This window comes from Pisolithus orientalis (genome assembly GCF_024613125.1).
Source record: "Pisolithus orientalis strain OTSU chromosome Unknown F5J12scaffold_79, whole genome shotgun sequence".
Classification (NCBI taxonomy): domain Eukaryota; kingdom Fungi; phylum Basidiomycota; class Agaricomycetes; order Boletales; family Pisolithaceae; genus Pisolithus; species Pisolithus orientalis.
The window spans coordinates 90,398-106,701 of NW_026260860.1; the positions used below are offsets into that span (position 1 = coordinate 90,398).

Here is a 16,304-nt window from a genome sequence, read left to right on the forward strand (position 1 = left end):
TAACACGAATCGGTACTGACTCAACTTGATCTGGTTGGAAATTCTGAATTTCCTCCAGATACCAAGGAGCGAGATTTCCGGTTGTGACATCAACTGGATAATTGGGGGATTCCCCAATAGCTTCCATCGCCATAGTTAAATCTTGGCGGGACAAATCAGGATCATACATCTCGGTGTCAGTAATGACATGTTGTCCGAGGTATGTATTGAGGTCGGAGGAATAGACTCGTTCAACCGGAGTAGGATCCGGGAGAGAATATTCAGGGGAAGGTTCGCGAGGTGGAACATTTAAAGCAGTGATATCGAAATCATCTGCTTCGAAAGCAGCAGCCACATTATGATAAAATTCTTGACCTTGAGCAGTATACTCAGGTTCGTAAGAATTTTGCCCATAGTAGGAATCTTCAGGAAGTTCCTCTATGTAGGCCGCGTCGATAGTTTCAGCACCTTCGACTTCTAAATTATGGGCTCGGGCTTTGCCCTTGCCTCGGTGACGGTTTTGGCTTCGGCCACGAGAACCAGAACCTGGCTGCGGTGCTTGTTGATAGGGAGTATAATTTCCACGTCCACGTCCACGACCTCCGCGACCTCTTCCGCGACCTCCACGGTAACCGCGAAAGGATCCTGATCCTGATCCAGACTGATGATCAGAAGTATTATGTGCACCTCTGCAGACTTGGCAAAGAGGCGGCTTATTCATGCGTGCCAGGAGAGAATTGGATTCTTGTTTGACTGTGGTTGATGACGACCCAGCCTTTTCCTGTTGAGGAAGCATAGATTTGCCCAATTTATGGGCCCAGACTTCTTTCATTCGAGGTATGACAGTATCAGGGGAAAGTTGATCGGCGGCAATAGAAGAAAGGATATTGACCAGAGCCTGTTCCCAGGCTTGAGTCATCGAATGGACTAAAATTAGCGCTTTCATTTTGTCATTAAGGGCAATGCCCTGAGCGCTGATTGCGGAAATGAGCATAGTAATCTCCGCAATCTTCTGCATGATGTCATCCTTTGGTTTGATCTGGATGCGGATGAGCCGTTGGAACTCCATGAAAGTAGTCATGGCGGAAGGAGCTCCATATGCAGATTTAAGAGCTTCCCATTTGAGATGAGAAGTCGCGTGTCCATCGATTGACATTGCGATCATTGGATCGCAGTACAAGGTCAAAATACCCTGAGCACGGGTATCAGAAGTTACCCAAGCAGGGAGAGTAGGGTCTCCAGCTGCGGGTTGTGCAATTGTGCCATCAACAACTCCCATGATTCCAAGAGTTTGCATATAGGCTTTCATGAGAACCGACCAAGAGGCCCAGTTAAGACCATTGAGTTTTGGGATTTGCTTAGAGAGACCTTCGGACATCTAATGTCACAGGTCCATAAGCAAATGTTCGTAAAGATACGAATAAATGGGATGAGTCGAAAAGGATGGAGGATTTAATTCATGACTGCGTGTCTTGATTCTCCGAGCAGATGCTCTAGCTTGTTGAGATTTGCGGCGTATACGTGTACAATTGTTTTTGTAGTAAGGACGAGGATTTCGTCTTTTCTCCATTTTATTTTTCGGTGCCTGTGTGCCTTTCTCAGCGAATCTCCAAGAGGAGATGCGAGAATTATTTCGCTCAAGACTTAAAAAGTCTAGCGGAGCAAAATAATGGTATGCCATGAAACTCCAATTACAGTCATGTAAAGGGATTCCATCAGCAGTGAATCCTAAGTAAGGATCCACACACGAATAAGGGACAGCAAGGCAATCCGAATGACGAAAATGTTTGTCCTTTACTAAAATTTCAAAAACATTGTAAGATTCATACAAGGTACACGTATTAGTTGCCGAATGGTTTCGGCCACCTGATGCGTACGGTGCGTCCAGCAAATTTGGAAGAGGATAGTTTTTGGCAAATGGCGCGAGCTTCGCGAGCTCTGCTAAGAGCTGTGGTGCAAATTCCGCGAGGTCGGGGAGCTGCGAGATAGTCATAAGTAGAGTCGTCCATGACACGTTCGAGATCGCGTAAAATCTCTTCTGTTCCAGGCCAGTAAGCGAAGTCAGTGTCAGCGGGAGCGTAACCCCACTGAAGATGCCGGTTAGAAGAGTTGTATCGCAGGGAAGTTCCCACATCTGCTTCATCCCTATACCGTCGTATAAACCTAAAGAGACCGCTATCAAAGCGGTCTTCTCCGCGTCGTCGTTCACGGTACCACCTTGGGATACATCGGACATCCGTTGATCCGTCATCCCAAGCTCCTCGGAAATGGAATTCAAGATGCTTGTTCCAAACGCAGAGAGGAGGGATGAGGCCGTTGAAACACGGATCGTAGAGGGGATGGACGTTGTAATAGACATAGACGAATGTATCATGGGTGACAGTGAACGCGGGAACAGAGTAGAGGGCAGGATCTTCATAGTAGGCACTGGGAAGATCGCAACCGTTGAAGTTAGCTATAGCGTGCGGAGACGACGTATGGGAAAGTTTAGGGAAGAAGTCGGTTAAGTAGCCGTGGTAGGCAAGGTGGATCCCTGGATAGAGATATGGCGATTCGAACCCGGGAAAGTGGGGCATTACCTGCCACGCTGTTTCCACGGTGTCAACAGGAACGAGATAGGTCGCAGGATTTGGTTTCTTGAAGAACCCGACGCTCGACGGAACAGCCTCTCTCCAACTGGCGCAATCCTGTACATATAACATCTCAATGTACTCTATGATCTCTTTCACCGCATACTTCCTCCATTTCACCTCATACATCCCGTCTCTTTGCTCAGCGATGGCGAGCTCGAGTTTCTTTGCGACGACGAGAGACATCTTTTTAAATAGTTAGACCGGTTCTGCGACAAAGCAAACGAGAGTTAAAGCAAATCGAACTCAGCGATGTCTTCGACAGCGAGAACGACAGCTGGATTAACCAACTCGTTGACAGCCGCAACTTCCTCAGGAAGAGGAGTCGGTGCACGTCGAGGAGAAGGCAGGTTACGCGCTTCAAACTCGTCGTACGGCGGAACCGGGTCAAGATCAGCGTCGTAATCGATGTCGGGAAGGTGAAAATGTAAATAATGAGGAGGAGGAGTCGGTGGACGAAGAACAAGGCGCTGTAGAAGCAGCCTGCGGAGTATCTGCTGTTCAAGCAGCAACTGCCACCTTCGCCACCAGGCGGAGAGACCTAGAAAGGAGAACCAGAAAGCTACGGAGCGAATAGCAAGCTCCCGTAGATAAGCAGGGTCATGTCCACCATAATGAAGTATTAAAACGGCCTGATTAAGGCCTGCCACAACAGCGACAGCGAAAACTACTACTACCGATCCTAGCGCGTCTAGGCCTACGATATCCATAGTGATATGCCTGTCGGCAGTGATCGCTCTATGCAAATACCGCAAATAGCTTGCCACCTAGTTATAGGCGGGGCTCATAACCTATTGCGCAGAGGAACGGGAAGTAACGAAGAGCAAGGCACGAACACTTGCCTTTATTCAGAAAGGTAGTAGACTTTTGTTAAAGTGTTGAAGTGCTTGAAGGGGCTCAGTTGTCGAGTAGACAAGTGAAGAACGAATGCTTGATTCGATGGGGATTGAGGAAGAAATCCCCGAGTTTATATACATGAGTAGGTACGCACGGACCAAGAGCGTAAAAGGAAACTACTACTCAGTATAGTAAAGAATAGTGCAGAAGGTCATGGAATATGATGTATGATATGATGTCAGTATGACATCATTTGTGGAGCTGATTGCTAAGGAATGTCATGTGACGAACAACGTGTTGATACACGTGTAAGTCTGGATCAATCTAGACGTCGGAACATATAGTCATATTTCCAACAATATCATTAATGTCTTTTGATGACTGTTGGAGATTGATAACTGTGTCGCATTTTTGGTGCGATGTTGGGTGCTTACGTAATCACCTTGGAGTGTACACTTTGTACACTTCTCTCCTAGTTCCCTCAGTAGGGTTGTTCATTACTGAGGGTAAGACTACCATTCTGTACCAGTGTTCTACTTACTGACAACCTGTACAGGTTTCAATAGACTGGACAGACATCCTGATCTTCCGCTGCTCATTACTGTGCAGCTGTGGTGCCTGTTTTCTGAGATGTAACTTCGTTACCAATTAAAGTTGCATTTAGTCAGTGTCAACATGTCCAGATCAGCGAGTAGCGAGGGATGGTCGATCCTCAGCATTATGGGAACTATGTAAGCGGACGAACGCAAATTACTTCATCATACCAACTGATCGCCGGAGAAGAGATAAGTTGAAGTGCACAATGTTAATGTCGTTGAATGGGAGCCATTCTGCTGACATTAAAGAAGGTGCGTGTGGTTGAATGTTAGTAAGCTACCGACCAAGCACAGACACTAGTAGGAGGGTTGGTTCTTTTAAATCCATGCACGTTACTCTATATTATTGTAGATACTCAGCTACATCGTATGGGTTCCCAAGGCATGATAGAATCAGCAACAACGGAGGATGAATTGGGAAGTGCTGATGAAATGTCCCGTAGCCGAAAGTCGTGCAGTGATTGAGGGGATATTGTCGATGGTGATACGTTGAGAGGGCAGCTATTCACCGGGAAAGAAGGTGGCACAGTGTGAACCCATGTGCCAGCGGGAGGACCAGCACGCGAGTCCAAAGATGGTCTGGCTTGTTGATTTGGAAGATTGGTCGTCCCAGTGAGTGCCGTGCTATAAGCAATACTTGAATATCTATGTCATCCACAGACCGGGTTTATAACTTACATGACAAAATGGTCGAGGTCGCTAATTCTTTGATTAAGTGCACAGCTCGTTGCACCAATCCGATGGTTACTTGAATGGCTTAGCACTTCTGCTACTTTTCTCAGCCAAAGAGAGAGCTCTAGTACTGGGGTATAGTACGTAGTTTCGTTAAGACAGCCACAGTGGCTGTCGGAGATCCGGGAGGAATTATTTGGTTTTGAAACGTGGGAGTCACTGTAATGTCGCCCATCTAATCCCAGACTGACATCGCAACTCACCAAACCAGGGTACGATGTAAAGATGGAGGCTAAATCTGAGTCGCCGGACGGTTGGTGCTCACCGCTGACTGCGGCGTGTGACTGGGTGTGCTCATCCATCGGAATCATGATGAGTGAAGACGGAGGACCGAATGGCAAACCAAGACCAAAATTCAAGACAGTGTCATCCAGGCATTCCCCTTGAGGAAACACAAAACCATCTTTCTGGAATGGGAATTCTCTTGGAAAAGGCCCCTGCTTCGGCTCAGTCGTTTCCTGCTCAGTCGTATCTGATCTTTGACAAGACTGCGTCTGCGGACTTGCGGATGGTGGGTCGGACAGAGCCCGCGTGTGCCGCTTCTCGGATTCTTCGCTCACGGTGGAACCGCTCTGCGCCCAGCGAGGGTGGGGCTTATTTTTCAGCTGAGCACAGGTATTCAGTACCTTTTACAAGTGCCAATGAAAGGGCACGCACCTCACGGATGACAGCCTCAAGTTCAGCAACCCGTTTGCGGAGCTGGGAGCTTTCGTCTTGAGCATCGCTTCGTCGACTTGGGTCGTCAACCTCGTAGACACATAACCCTGTCTAATAGAAGGATAATCCACATCATTTCGAAGCGAATCAAATTGAAGCGTACGAGACCCAGCTGTGTGCAGCGACCGCAGGGGCGTTTCCGGTCACACTGAAGACAGTTAATCAAGCCATAATGCACCAGGCCATCACGGAAATGCACACCATGCGCTTGGACGTATGACAATTTAGACAAGACTGCGTGGTGCGGTTTCGGCGACGTTTGCGATGGTCCCCCTCGGGGCGAGATGAGGTGGTGTCTAAAGCACTCCGCTTCTTCCGTGTACCTTTAAATTCCATAGGCATGGTAGAAGGGGAAAGGTTGTTACGATTCAGGGGGAAAAGCGGCGACGAAGACATATATATATATATATCCAACCAGTCGACCCAACCATTGCGTTGAGCTCTCAGAATATAGCCACGCTAAAGGAAAAAGTAGGGAAAAAAAACAGTTAATTTTAGTCAGAGAACGAAGGGGAAGAGTGTGCTGAACTCGCCACTGACAAGTTCCCATCGCAGGTGACTAATAGTCTCGATATCATTTGAGTGCAAAGCAGTGGCTCGGCTGCGACGAGTGCTGGGAACCGTAACTGCCGTAATGGACGTGGACTCAAACTTCTGCCTGTTCTGGCCTGGGATCAATCGATCAATCGATCAACGTTGTCATCCCCTTCGGAATAACCTGCATGGAAACCGAGGTGCGTTATGTGAAGTCACAGTATATAAAGCTCAATATAATTGCGAGGACTGCAGTGGTCCGGCCGGAGCCACTCGCCTTCTGACATCCGGAATTGATTGGAAGGAGACTTCCTTAGGCAAGAGTCCTCAAGATTCAGTGAATCATGTTCATCGTAAGCTTTGTGATTATTTGTAGGTAGGTGCATGCAGGGTCGATCTCACAGTCACCACAGCTGTTCACAGGTACTACGACGCCATGTTGGCTAATAAATATATTCGCCACCACGCCTTGGTCTCCTCAAATTGGCATATCTCAACTGAGAGATGTTTAATTCCGCCCCTCCGCGGATCACTTATCCCGCAACCCCTATTTATTGGAGTTCCCAGTTGTTCCCAGTACCGCAGATGCGTGCACACCACACTGAGGCGGTCGCGGCCCACCCACCGCTCAAGCCTATGTGGCGTGTGGCTCGGTAGCAGCGGTCCTGGCCTAACTTTACATAAGTAGCGTACTTGGCAATACAGGACCATCCTTTTCTTTGTCTGTTGAATCTAAGTCCTTCATGTAATAAACAATGCTACTGTGGATCTAATATCTGATACTTCTGCTGTGTGATTAGTATCTCCTGCACTCTAGTAAATAAGTCGGACCTCGTTTAAGTGTCGACTCCCGAATGTGAGAAAGCGGGGAAGGGGAGAATTGAACCGACTAGTTCCTTATGTGTCTGGGACAGGTGAGAAACGAGATGGGGATCGAAAGACAGAAAATACCAGTGTAAACGGAGGGCTATCATCTTACCATCTGATGCCTGAAACTCATTATCACCGTCCTCGCAGGGTCGTCAAGGTGGCAAAGCCTCCATAAGTTGCCATCGGAGACACCTGTCCGAATGCTATCAGAGTTATAGCCTTCCGCTAGAGGAATTAGGGGCGTCAGTCCAAACTTGGGTGCCATATCTATCATGTACGTGGCAGCAAGTACTCATTGTAATCCATGGATTCTACTTACGGTATTAGGTAAAGTCTGAGGACGAAACAGGCACTTAGCATCTGGGAAGATTTAGATACGCCCCCTCGTTATCGATATCAGAGTCTAGTCAGTGTCCACTGTCACTTTTCCTCGCCCGCCTTCGAATTTTGAGTTCAGTTTTTTGCCCACTTGATACCGCAATCTATCACCGCCGACTAAGAGTACAGTGGTAGCTTACTGTCTGTCAGACACAAGAGTAACTAATATTGCGCAGTGACACGCATCCCACGCAAATAGTGGCTATGACGACCTGTTGATCACGATGCGGCCAGGACCAATCAAATCCGTCACGTCGCTCTCATCCAAGTGGTGCACTCCTCACTAGCGACGAAGTCCATTTCATTCTGATGACGAGTGGTTTCTTCCTCAGTCATATCTCGTTCGGTCTTCTGTTGTTTGTTCACGTAGCTTGCGACCCCATGTTGATAGTCATATTTGTTCATTGTTACGGTGCGCACTAAGAGACGGCGCTGCTCGGTGCGTACGGCGGTCGGTCCGCCCTGGCATGGAGCAAGACAGCCGGTGCTGGAATAAACCCCTTTCAACCGAATGAACACCGTTATTTGAAAATTAAGTTGCCAGTGTTCGACAGGATCTCCGAGTGGCCAAGAGATTTGAATGAGGGCGCCACTAGCGAGTAAGAGGTGAACGTTCTATTCAGCAACATAAGGCAAAGGAGCGACTTACAGAGAATGTCTGTGGCTCACCCACCTCCGCCATTGAATGGACATTGACTACCGTAGCTTTATTGTGAAGGAATGCAGACCCCGCACCTACACGAGTATGGCGTGAGTGGCGGTGGAACCCATTGGACACGAGAAGAAAGCCGAGAAGGAGGTAAGCGTTAGAGAGCATCAGTTTAGCCTAGGTCGAACCGTCGTCACGATGGGACGGGAGCCACGATCACATCAACACGAATACGGAGAGTAAAGAACAGTCCGGACGGGTGGAGACACGTGCTTTCTTACTAAACCATGCCCTTGCTCGGAAGGGGGGCGCGACCGTAGTGACAAGGTCGAGACTCCTCCCTGGACACCGGATACGGACCGCGGAATTTTAAGATGAAGATATGAGAGGTCGTGATATCTTCGAAGGGCGACTCTGTGGGTTGGACTCGCCAACGCATGTGTGCCCGCTCTGTGAGTGGACGATGTAGTGGGAAGAGGAACTGTCCTTCGGTCACATACCTGGAATACTCAGCGGTCCACCTCAATCACAAAAAGAATCGTGCCACTGCCAAACCAAACCTCGATCACTTTGATCTTGCAATGGCAGGACTTCCGATACGTGTAACTTCTCGCACAGCAGGTCACGACGTAACTAGTTAGAGCCACCAGATCCAATCTTGCCTGCTGGGCGACCGACGCCCAGGCCAGCTGGCCGTCCGGGCAGCCACACGTGGGAATTTATCCGAGTCTCGTTGCCCCTCCCCATTTTATCGTGACCACCATTAGTAGAATGAGTGCGAAATTATCGCATTGAAATGGACAATGCAGGGTTTCCCTCATAACAACGGCATCCCACCAATTGGGCGTGATCACATGTAACTACCCATTTACGCACCCCAACTGTGTCGCTAATACGCTAATCATTTCACCTCACTGCTTGTGTGTAAAACGCAGCCAGTGGAGCAAAAAGCTATCCAGCGCAGGCTCGAGAGGACGTCTAGGAGAAGCGAGGATAACTTATTTTCATCGACCGATGGACGCTGAACACCGTGGGGGGGGCTCGTGATTGGGATCGAGGCATCGCCGATCAGCGAAGTAGCGGCGGGGCAGCCGGGCCGGGTGTAACTGTGTCGCACAAGCTCCGACTGAAGCAGCCGGTATTTTCGCCTGAATGGCGAAAACTGCTCAGGAGTCTGAGCCGAAGGGCCTATAGACAAGGCGTGACGTTCTGTCAGGGTGCCGCCCGATAAAAGCCCCCAGCATCATATCATGCCAGAGCAGCACCTGTGGAACACAACGAACCGATGGCAAGCGGGGTAGGACTCCCTACGACTAACACCAGAACATCCGGTAGAATAGGCCAATATGGTCTTCAGATAGGGTCAGTCTATTTCTCTGTTTCCGTATATGTAACCGAGAAGCAACAACGCACATCTTTTCTTCAGATACCGAACCCTATCCGTTCGTGTAGAAGAAAGGGATCTTCCTGCGAAGCCCAAACCAAGTGCCGATCCGGCGGACGCGATCGCCGCCATCGACGTACACCTCATTGATGTTGAGGATGTCTGCACACGCTACTCTACCCATCCCACTCGTGGCCTCGAAGACGCCGCTGTCCAACGCAAGGCTAAGGAAGGGAAGAATGTGATCAGCTCGCCACCAACTCAATACTGGAAAAAGGCATTCAACTATGTCTTTGGGGGATTTAACTTTCTCATGTGGATCGCCTTCATTTTGACATTAGTAAGTGCATACTTCACTAGATTGGACCGGGTCTAAAGTCACTTGCACAGCTCTCCTACCAACCTCTGGGCGAGCCAAGTCCTCAACCCTTTGTCCTCGGCGTTGCTATCCTACTAGTGAGCGCCTCTTACTCGAGCCAGCTTCGGTTGAGTTGATGTGTTTACGCAGATTTTTGTCATTGCCATTTCCGCTACGTTTTACGCGTTAGTTGACTGGAATGCTAGTCGAATCATGCGGTCCATCAAAACGCTCATCGCAGAACACGCGTGTGTTATCAGAGACGGACAGCAACAGCTCATACCGGCCGCTGACATCGTCGTCGGAGATGTTGTCGTTCTCAATAGTGGCGATCGAGTACCAGCGGATCTGAGGATAGTGCAAGCCTCATCTGACTTGCGCTTTGACCGCTCACTCCTTACAGGCGAGAGGTGCGCTCTTGTAGATGTGAAAGCTGCAGAAATTCTCATCATTCCCGTAGCGAGATGATCCCTGGTGCGCTGGACGCGACATCTAAGAATGCGTTGGAGACCCGTAACCTTGCTTTGAACTCCACATTCGTTACCCAGGGCAATTGTACCGGTGTCGTTTTCGCCACTGGAGATCGCAGTGTTATGGGTCGCCTAGTATCCATGTCAGGCGAGAAGCAGTTCAAGCTGACAACCATCCAAAGAGAAGTGTGGTTCTTTACAAAGATTATTTCCTGCTTGGCGCTCTTCTTCTTTGGTCTTTCTCTGCTCTTATACGGGGTGTGGTTGAGGACGACATATCCTGGGTACGATACGACAAGTACAGCGATTGTCAATTCCATTGGGTGCCTCACGGCCTTCGTTCCACAGGTCAGCTAATCTCACTGGCGCACTCGCTTCTAACGTGGTGGCGTCAATTACAGGGCTTGCCTATATGCGTTGCACTTTCCCTCACGGTTATCGCGCGTCGCATGGCGAAGAGGCAGGTTTTGGTGAAGAACCTGGCTACCGTCGAAACTCTCGGCTGCATGTCTGTCCTCTGCTCAGACAAAACGGGTACCTTGACCGCTGGGAGGATGGTAAAAGATGTTGGCCAGCTGTATCTACTTTCCGCTGAATATGTCCTAGGTTGTGCAAAACATTGCCTTCCTGAATCATCATTGTTCAGTGAAGGTTCTACTCGAGAAGCTTGCTGAATCATCAACCCCAGCTGACTTCGCCGCTCTCAAAGTTGTCCATCAGATTGCTCGGTTGTGCAACGCGGCAAAGTTTGACGCTGCTGTGATGGATTGCCCGATAGAAGAACGCGCCATCAAGGGTGACCCAACCGACACGGCTCTCCTCCGATTCTCTGAAGGGTTGTCGGTTCCCTCGCTTGATATCGACACTAGTAGTTTACTGAAGGCGTGGGAGAGGCGTTTTGAGATTTCATTTAACTCGCGTAACAAGTGGGCCATGACTGTGGTTGAGGATAATAATTCCTCCGGGTCGGTGTGGATGCTTGTCAAGGGAGCACCAGATGTCCTTTTCCCATACTGCCAGGACATCTTACAAGGAGACGGCACGTCGGTGCCTCTGGGCGATAGCGAACGGGAACAACTTTCTGCTTTGCAGAACAAGTGGTCAAGTGAAGGACAGCGTGTCCTTGCATTGTGAGCCATTCGTATGGGAAGTGTTTACCATTCATTTAGCCATCCAACCGTAGGTGCCGTAGGTCTTTGGACGGCATCAAGCTTGATTTACCCCCGAATACGATGGAAGAGTTGTTGTATTCGGAACTCCGAGACTTGACACTTGTCAGTCTCATTGGCATCCGCGATCTTCCCCGTGATGACGTACCGTCTTCGATTGAGACCATCAGAAAGGCCGGTGTTAGGGTGTTCATGGTCACTGGTGATTTCAAGTTAACGGCAGTGGCAATTTCCCGTCAGGCAAGTACACACCAATCACCTGCACTCCAAGAGGTGGCAATGATGTTTAGGTCGGAATCATATCTCAAGAACGTATCAACACGATCGCAGACATTAGAATGGCGGCATCGGAAAAAGTACCTACTCGGACTCGGCACGAGATCAAACCTCGTGACGACGACCCCATACGCGCTCTAGTTCTTACTGGCGAAGATGTCTCATCGTTGACGTCAGCGGATTGGGACGTTGTCGTCGGGTCGTACATGGAGGTGGTATTTGCTCGTACAACCCCGGATCAGAAGATGAAAATCGTGCAAGAGATCAAGTGTCGGGGTGACAACACGGTCGCTGTCACTGGCGACGGGATTAATGACGTGCCTGCATTGAAGGCGGCAGATATTGGCGTGGCAATGGGTGCAGGAAGCGATGTTGCCAAGGAAGCAGGTACTGTCATGGGGCTGGAGGCAGAGCGTCCACTCATATCTTTAATCCCTAGCTGCGCTCATTTTATTGAAGAATGATTTCGCATCTATTCCTGTTGCAATTGAAATGGGTCGCCTTGTATTCGATAACTTGAGGAAAGTCTCCCTGTACTTGTTGCCGGTACGTGCATCTCTTCGGTGTTCTGCTGAAATACGTGTAGATGATAGGATAAACCAGGCAGGAAGTTATACAGAATTCATGGCCGTCTTCTCCAACGTACTTTTAGGCATGCAAATTCCGATGACTACTTACCAACAAGTCTGTTTCTGCATTGCTAACGATGTTGTAATGTCGATATCTCTGATGTATGAAAAGGCGGAATCGGGTATGCTATGCGCCGCTATTTATGCTTGACTCCTGCTCTTACCTGAACTAGATCTGATGTTGCGAAAGCCTAGAAATGCCAGGAAAGACCGCTTGACGGATTGGAGGCTCTTCCTTCAAGTCTACCTTGTAAGTGGTGTAGGGCAGCCGAAGGACTATATGTCTGATACTGCGGTAGTTCATCGGATTGATGTTGTGGCCGTCTGCCATGGGAATGTGGTTCTTGTACATGAGCCGACAAGGGCTTGGTTTCTACGATGTTATCCTCGTTTATAATAAATGGCAAGACGGATGGAAAGGTTACTCGCAAGATCAGCTGAATCACTTCGTTAATGTGGGTCAGTGCATATAGTATGTATCATCGCGTTTTGCCATATTTCCGTTGATGCCTCACCACCTGGTAGCTATGTGACGCTTGTGTTCGGACAATATGGAGGACTGCTTGCCGTGCGGAATCGGCGGGTGTCGATATTGCATTCTAACCCATTCTGGGGACCGCGGAAGAACCTGATCGTCCCGTGCGGTATGATCGCCACAGCATTGATTGCTGTGGTTAACCTATATGGCCCTGGAATCCAACACGTCTTTGGAACGACGCCTATCCCTGGAATGTATTGGGGATTGGCATTCTGTTTCCCGTTGATTATTCTCATCATGGACGAACTGAGGAAGTTACTTGTGAGAACGTATCCAAAGGTGAGTCTAGATTTTCGGTGAATGATTGGGAAATTCTCATTTGCTTCATTCGGGAAGTCATTCGTCGCCTATATTGCTTGGTAATTGAGGGTCGTTTGGAAGGTAGAAATCAGGATGATAGTATCGAAACTCTTCTCGAAGAGAGTCACTGCAGCGTGGCTGTGTCATTAATGCAGTACGAACCATTTGTATTCTACAGGAGCTTTAGGAAATTTAACAGGAGACGTAAGATACTTGTCGTTCGTAGGTCAATCCAGGTCAGTCCATCCCTACCTACGGAGAGAACTTGGGGATACACCCGCTGCATCTCGTTTTCCAATGGACGTTGCACTGTTGAAAAACGCACTCCGCCACCTGAGACATGTTGAGGATCAAACGTGTGTTAGAAAAAGCAGTACACATACCTCGGCCCTTTAAATTTTCCATCCGATAGCATAGCAAGTCTTATCCAGCCTCAGTCATCACGCGTCACCTTGGTCGGTGAGTCCTGGATATCCGATGGAACTGACTAAAGGAATAACATAAGCGTGCGCGCAATGATGTCTACGGTGCTAAGTCAGGACGTGTACTCTGCCAGACTTTATCAGTGTCAAGAGAGCTAGGCTTAATGTTGTTTTTTGAGACTCGGGATTAATCTGAACTTGTAGCACTCTCATGCTCAACAGCCCAATACCTATATAGGAATGGTATCTTAATACATGACGAGGGGAATACAGGTTGCATATCTGTATGAAGGATGGATGGCAGATTATGAGGGGTTCAGACAATGTAAGAGGAAGTTCCAGAACTAAAGAATGATATCCAAACCTAAGGAGAAAACATGTCTCGGATATCATATTGATGACAATGTCGTCACGGAACCAATAAAGAACGTATCTTGCTCATCGTCGAGCGACACGTTTGCGTTCTCGTCCATCCTCTTCTACCTCCATTGAGTCGGTCGACGTGGTATGAGCCTGTCCCTGAACGTGATGTGCGGACCTCTGGCTCCTCGTGCGTCGTCGAGGATTTCCTTGTGTGGACGACACTGTGTTCGCTCCCGCAGAAGACGAAGAGACGTCCACAACGGTGGGTGGTGCTGCAGAATCAAGCATCATCATGACCGTATGTCGGCGTTTTGTGCCTGCTGCGATATCGCCTTGGGGGATAGATGGAAATGGCGGGTGCATAGATGGGAATATGGGTGTGCGGGGAACATTCTCAGAAGAGGCCAATGGTGTGGGAAGGCAAGACATCGATGGAGTGTCAATGGAGATATCTTTACGAGCAGAGGATGGGCGGGATTTAACGGATCGTTGGAAAAGAGGGTTGGACCGGGTTGGAATGGAAGGTGAGGGCGTGATTGGGTGTGTCAGATTGGAAATGGACGGTGAATGCGGTGTAAGCGGTGTTGGTGCGCTCTAAAGGGCATGTCAGTTGGCGAGACGTGAAATCGACAAGGAGCCCACCGTTAGATCGGAAGGTTTAGAGGAGGAGGCGGTAGGATGGGGAGGGAAGGAGACAGAGGCATTGTTGGCGTCTTTGTTCGGATCTGTTCGAGAGGTCTGGGATCCCGCTCTGGTACGGTCCCTCTCCTTTTCACGTTCTTCGTCTTCGTCCTCCTCTTCTTCCCTAGCCTTGATTGCTTCCACTCTGGCTTCTATCCAATCCAGGATACGGCCGATAGACATTTCACCGCTGAGCGGGTTGTCTGAAGTGGAGGGTGCGATGCCACCGACCGAGACGCCTTGCTGGATCATCACCATAAGATCCTGGCATGCAGCTGCATACCCAGCGTTGTAAGCACGCTTAGAAGCATTTCGAGAGGATCGGTAAAGCGTGGTGATGCTGAGCGCGGCAGCTAGAGGGAGTGGGTGGGATGTCAGTAAATGGCAACGGCAAGACAGAACATGAACACACCTTTAAAGTTGTTGAGAAGGTCTTTTTCTGCCTTCTCGAGGCCTGAACCTGGAAGTGACTTTGCGAGCCCGTCGAGCGATTCCATGATTTGATTGGGTCTCGTCGTTGGTCGTCGTTGCAGACAGCCGCTCACTGCGTGTTGTCGATATTACGAGAGATTGTTTTTCGAGCCAAAGTGGGACTGTTTTGGTAAGCTTGTGACAAATGGCAAATCACGTCACGTGATATAGTACGGTAGCAGTGACATCATCGAAGTTTCGACGAGTGAGACGACGACCTCACTGTCGAAATCGACACTGCTCAGCTGATCCGGACGTGTTATAACAAATACTCAGAGTGCTGCATCCACAGAAGAAATGTGTGTCGTCATAATCTAATAGTATATACGGATGGTGCATCATTCAATAACGGGAGGTACGCTCATCCCTGTGGATGGGGGAAGAGGATGAGTCAGCGCACTGAACTGCTCGCTGCACTACACGGTCTGAAGAAAGTATGCGATGAAGACGAAAGCTACCTAGCGGACCGGCGCAGGAAACGGGGCTCGCATTCACAACAGCCAGAGTTCATCATCACCACGGATATATGGTAAAGGGGATGACGGAGTGGCTTCCTACCTGGAAGGTTCGTACTCTTTGGCGCGTGCACTGCCGCTCGCACTGCAGGTGACGGAGTTAAGCTTACTATCCAGACCTGACACTGTTGGTTGGCGGTCACAGCGCATTAGCAAGATTGGTGGGTGCTTAGAGAGGCATGCTAATCACGCGAGTCGAGTCTTGGAGTTGCACTTTTTTTCTTTCAGATGGATGGGACAAGATCGGAACCTGGTAAGATTCTTGTGTTGAGAAAAACTGCGTCACCTCCACCTGCCAGTGATGGTGCTGGTGCTAGTTTTGGTTCTGGCATTGATATCCTTGGATCACCTAGTACAAAGCCGCAGGAGGATTCACTCAGTTCTGAACCCGTGGCCGATATAGATGTGTCTGCATCCTGTTTAGGATGCTTTACAGATTTTATCTGAGATCGATGGACAGTTTGGGGTGTGTTTTTTGTGTATTTGGTACGCGGTCTGGGTGACTTGCCTTGGCCATAACCTATTCGGATGTGGCGATGCCACTAAACAAGGCGCGCGACTTTGGGCGAGGCGGGCCTCTGTGCTGAATTATTATTAGCATGCTGGTTAGAACTTACTGCTTTTGCAGGTCTACGCGGCGGCACCGTGAGCGGACCGGTGCACAAAAGCACGTAAGATGCCTCAGCAGAGAACCAGCTGTTAAGTACCACCGATTCCTCAGTTGAACATACAGATTCATTCACCCGCATTCGTGAATCGGACCTGTAGTCATTCCACTACAGGTTTGACTCACGAAAGTCAGTTCC

The 16,304-nt window shown here is 49.2% G+C and overlaps 3 protein-coding genes across 3 annotated transcripts; 1 reads left to right on the plus strand and 2 right to left on the minus strand.

Moving 5' to 3' along the window:
- Positions 1-4,300: 4,300 nt before the first annotated feature.
- Positions 4,301-6,113, minus strand: F5J12DRAFT_532900 (uncharacterized protein). Its single transcript, XM_051739915.1, has 6 exons — positions 6,032-6,113; positions 5,693-5,950; positions 5,595-5,639; positions 5,432-5,542; positions 4,721-5,379; positions 4,301-4,666 (listed from the first exon to the last, which is right to left on the minus strand). The coding sequence occupies exons 2-6, from the start codon at positions 5,885-5,887 to the stop codon at positions 4,399-4,401; spliced, it is 1,278 nt and encodes a 425-aa protein (XP_051594724.1). The 5' UTR covers positions 5,888-5,950; positions 6,032-6,113; the 3' UTR covers positions 4,301-4,398.
- Positions 6,114-9,207: 3,094 nt separating this feature from the next.
- On the plus strand, positions 9,208-13,109 carry F5J12DRAFT_898407 (calcium ATPase transmembrane domain M-containing protein; the record flags this gene model as incomplete). The annotated part of the gene is made up of 15 exons (XM_051748108.1): positions 9,208-9,284; positions 9,349-9,646; positions 9,697-9,762; positions 9,815-10,074; positions 10,125-10,482; positions 10,536-10,691; positions 10,741-11,264; positions 11,327-11,547; positions 11,613-11,966; positions 12,019-12,125; positions 12,183-12,330; positions 12,382-12,458; positions 12,508-12,680; positions 12,734-13,025; positions 13,083-13,109. The coding sequence occupies 15 exons, from the start codon at positions 9,208-9,210 to the stop codon at positions 13,107-13,109; spliced, it is 3,138 nt and encodes a 1,045-aa protein (XP_051594725.1).
- A 373-nt stretch (positions 13,110-13,482) lies between these two features.
- On the minus strand, positions 13,483-15,088 carry F5J12DRAFT_866471 (uncharacterized protein). Its single transcript, XM_051747044.1, has 3 exons — positions 14,925-15,088; positions 14,474-14,865; positions 13,483-14,425 (listed from the first exon to the last, which is right to left on the minus strand). Exons 1-3 carry the CDS (start codon positions 15,007-15,009, stop codon positions 13,907-13,909), a joined length of 996 nt encoding a protein of 331 aa, XP_051594726.1. The 5' UTR covers positions 15,010-15,088; the 3' UTR covers positions 13,483-13,906.
- Between the last annotated feature and the right edge of the window lie 1,216 nt (positions 15,089-16,304).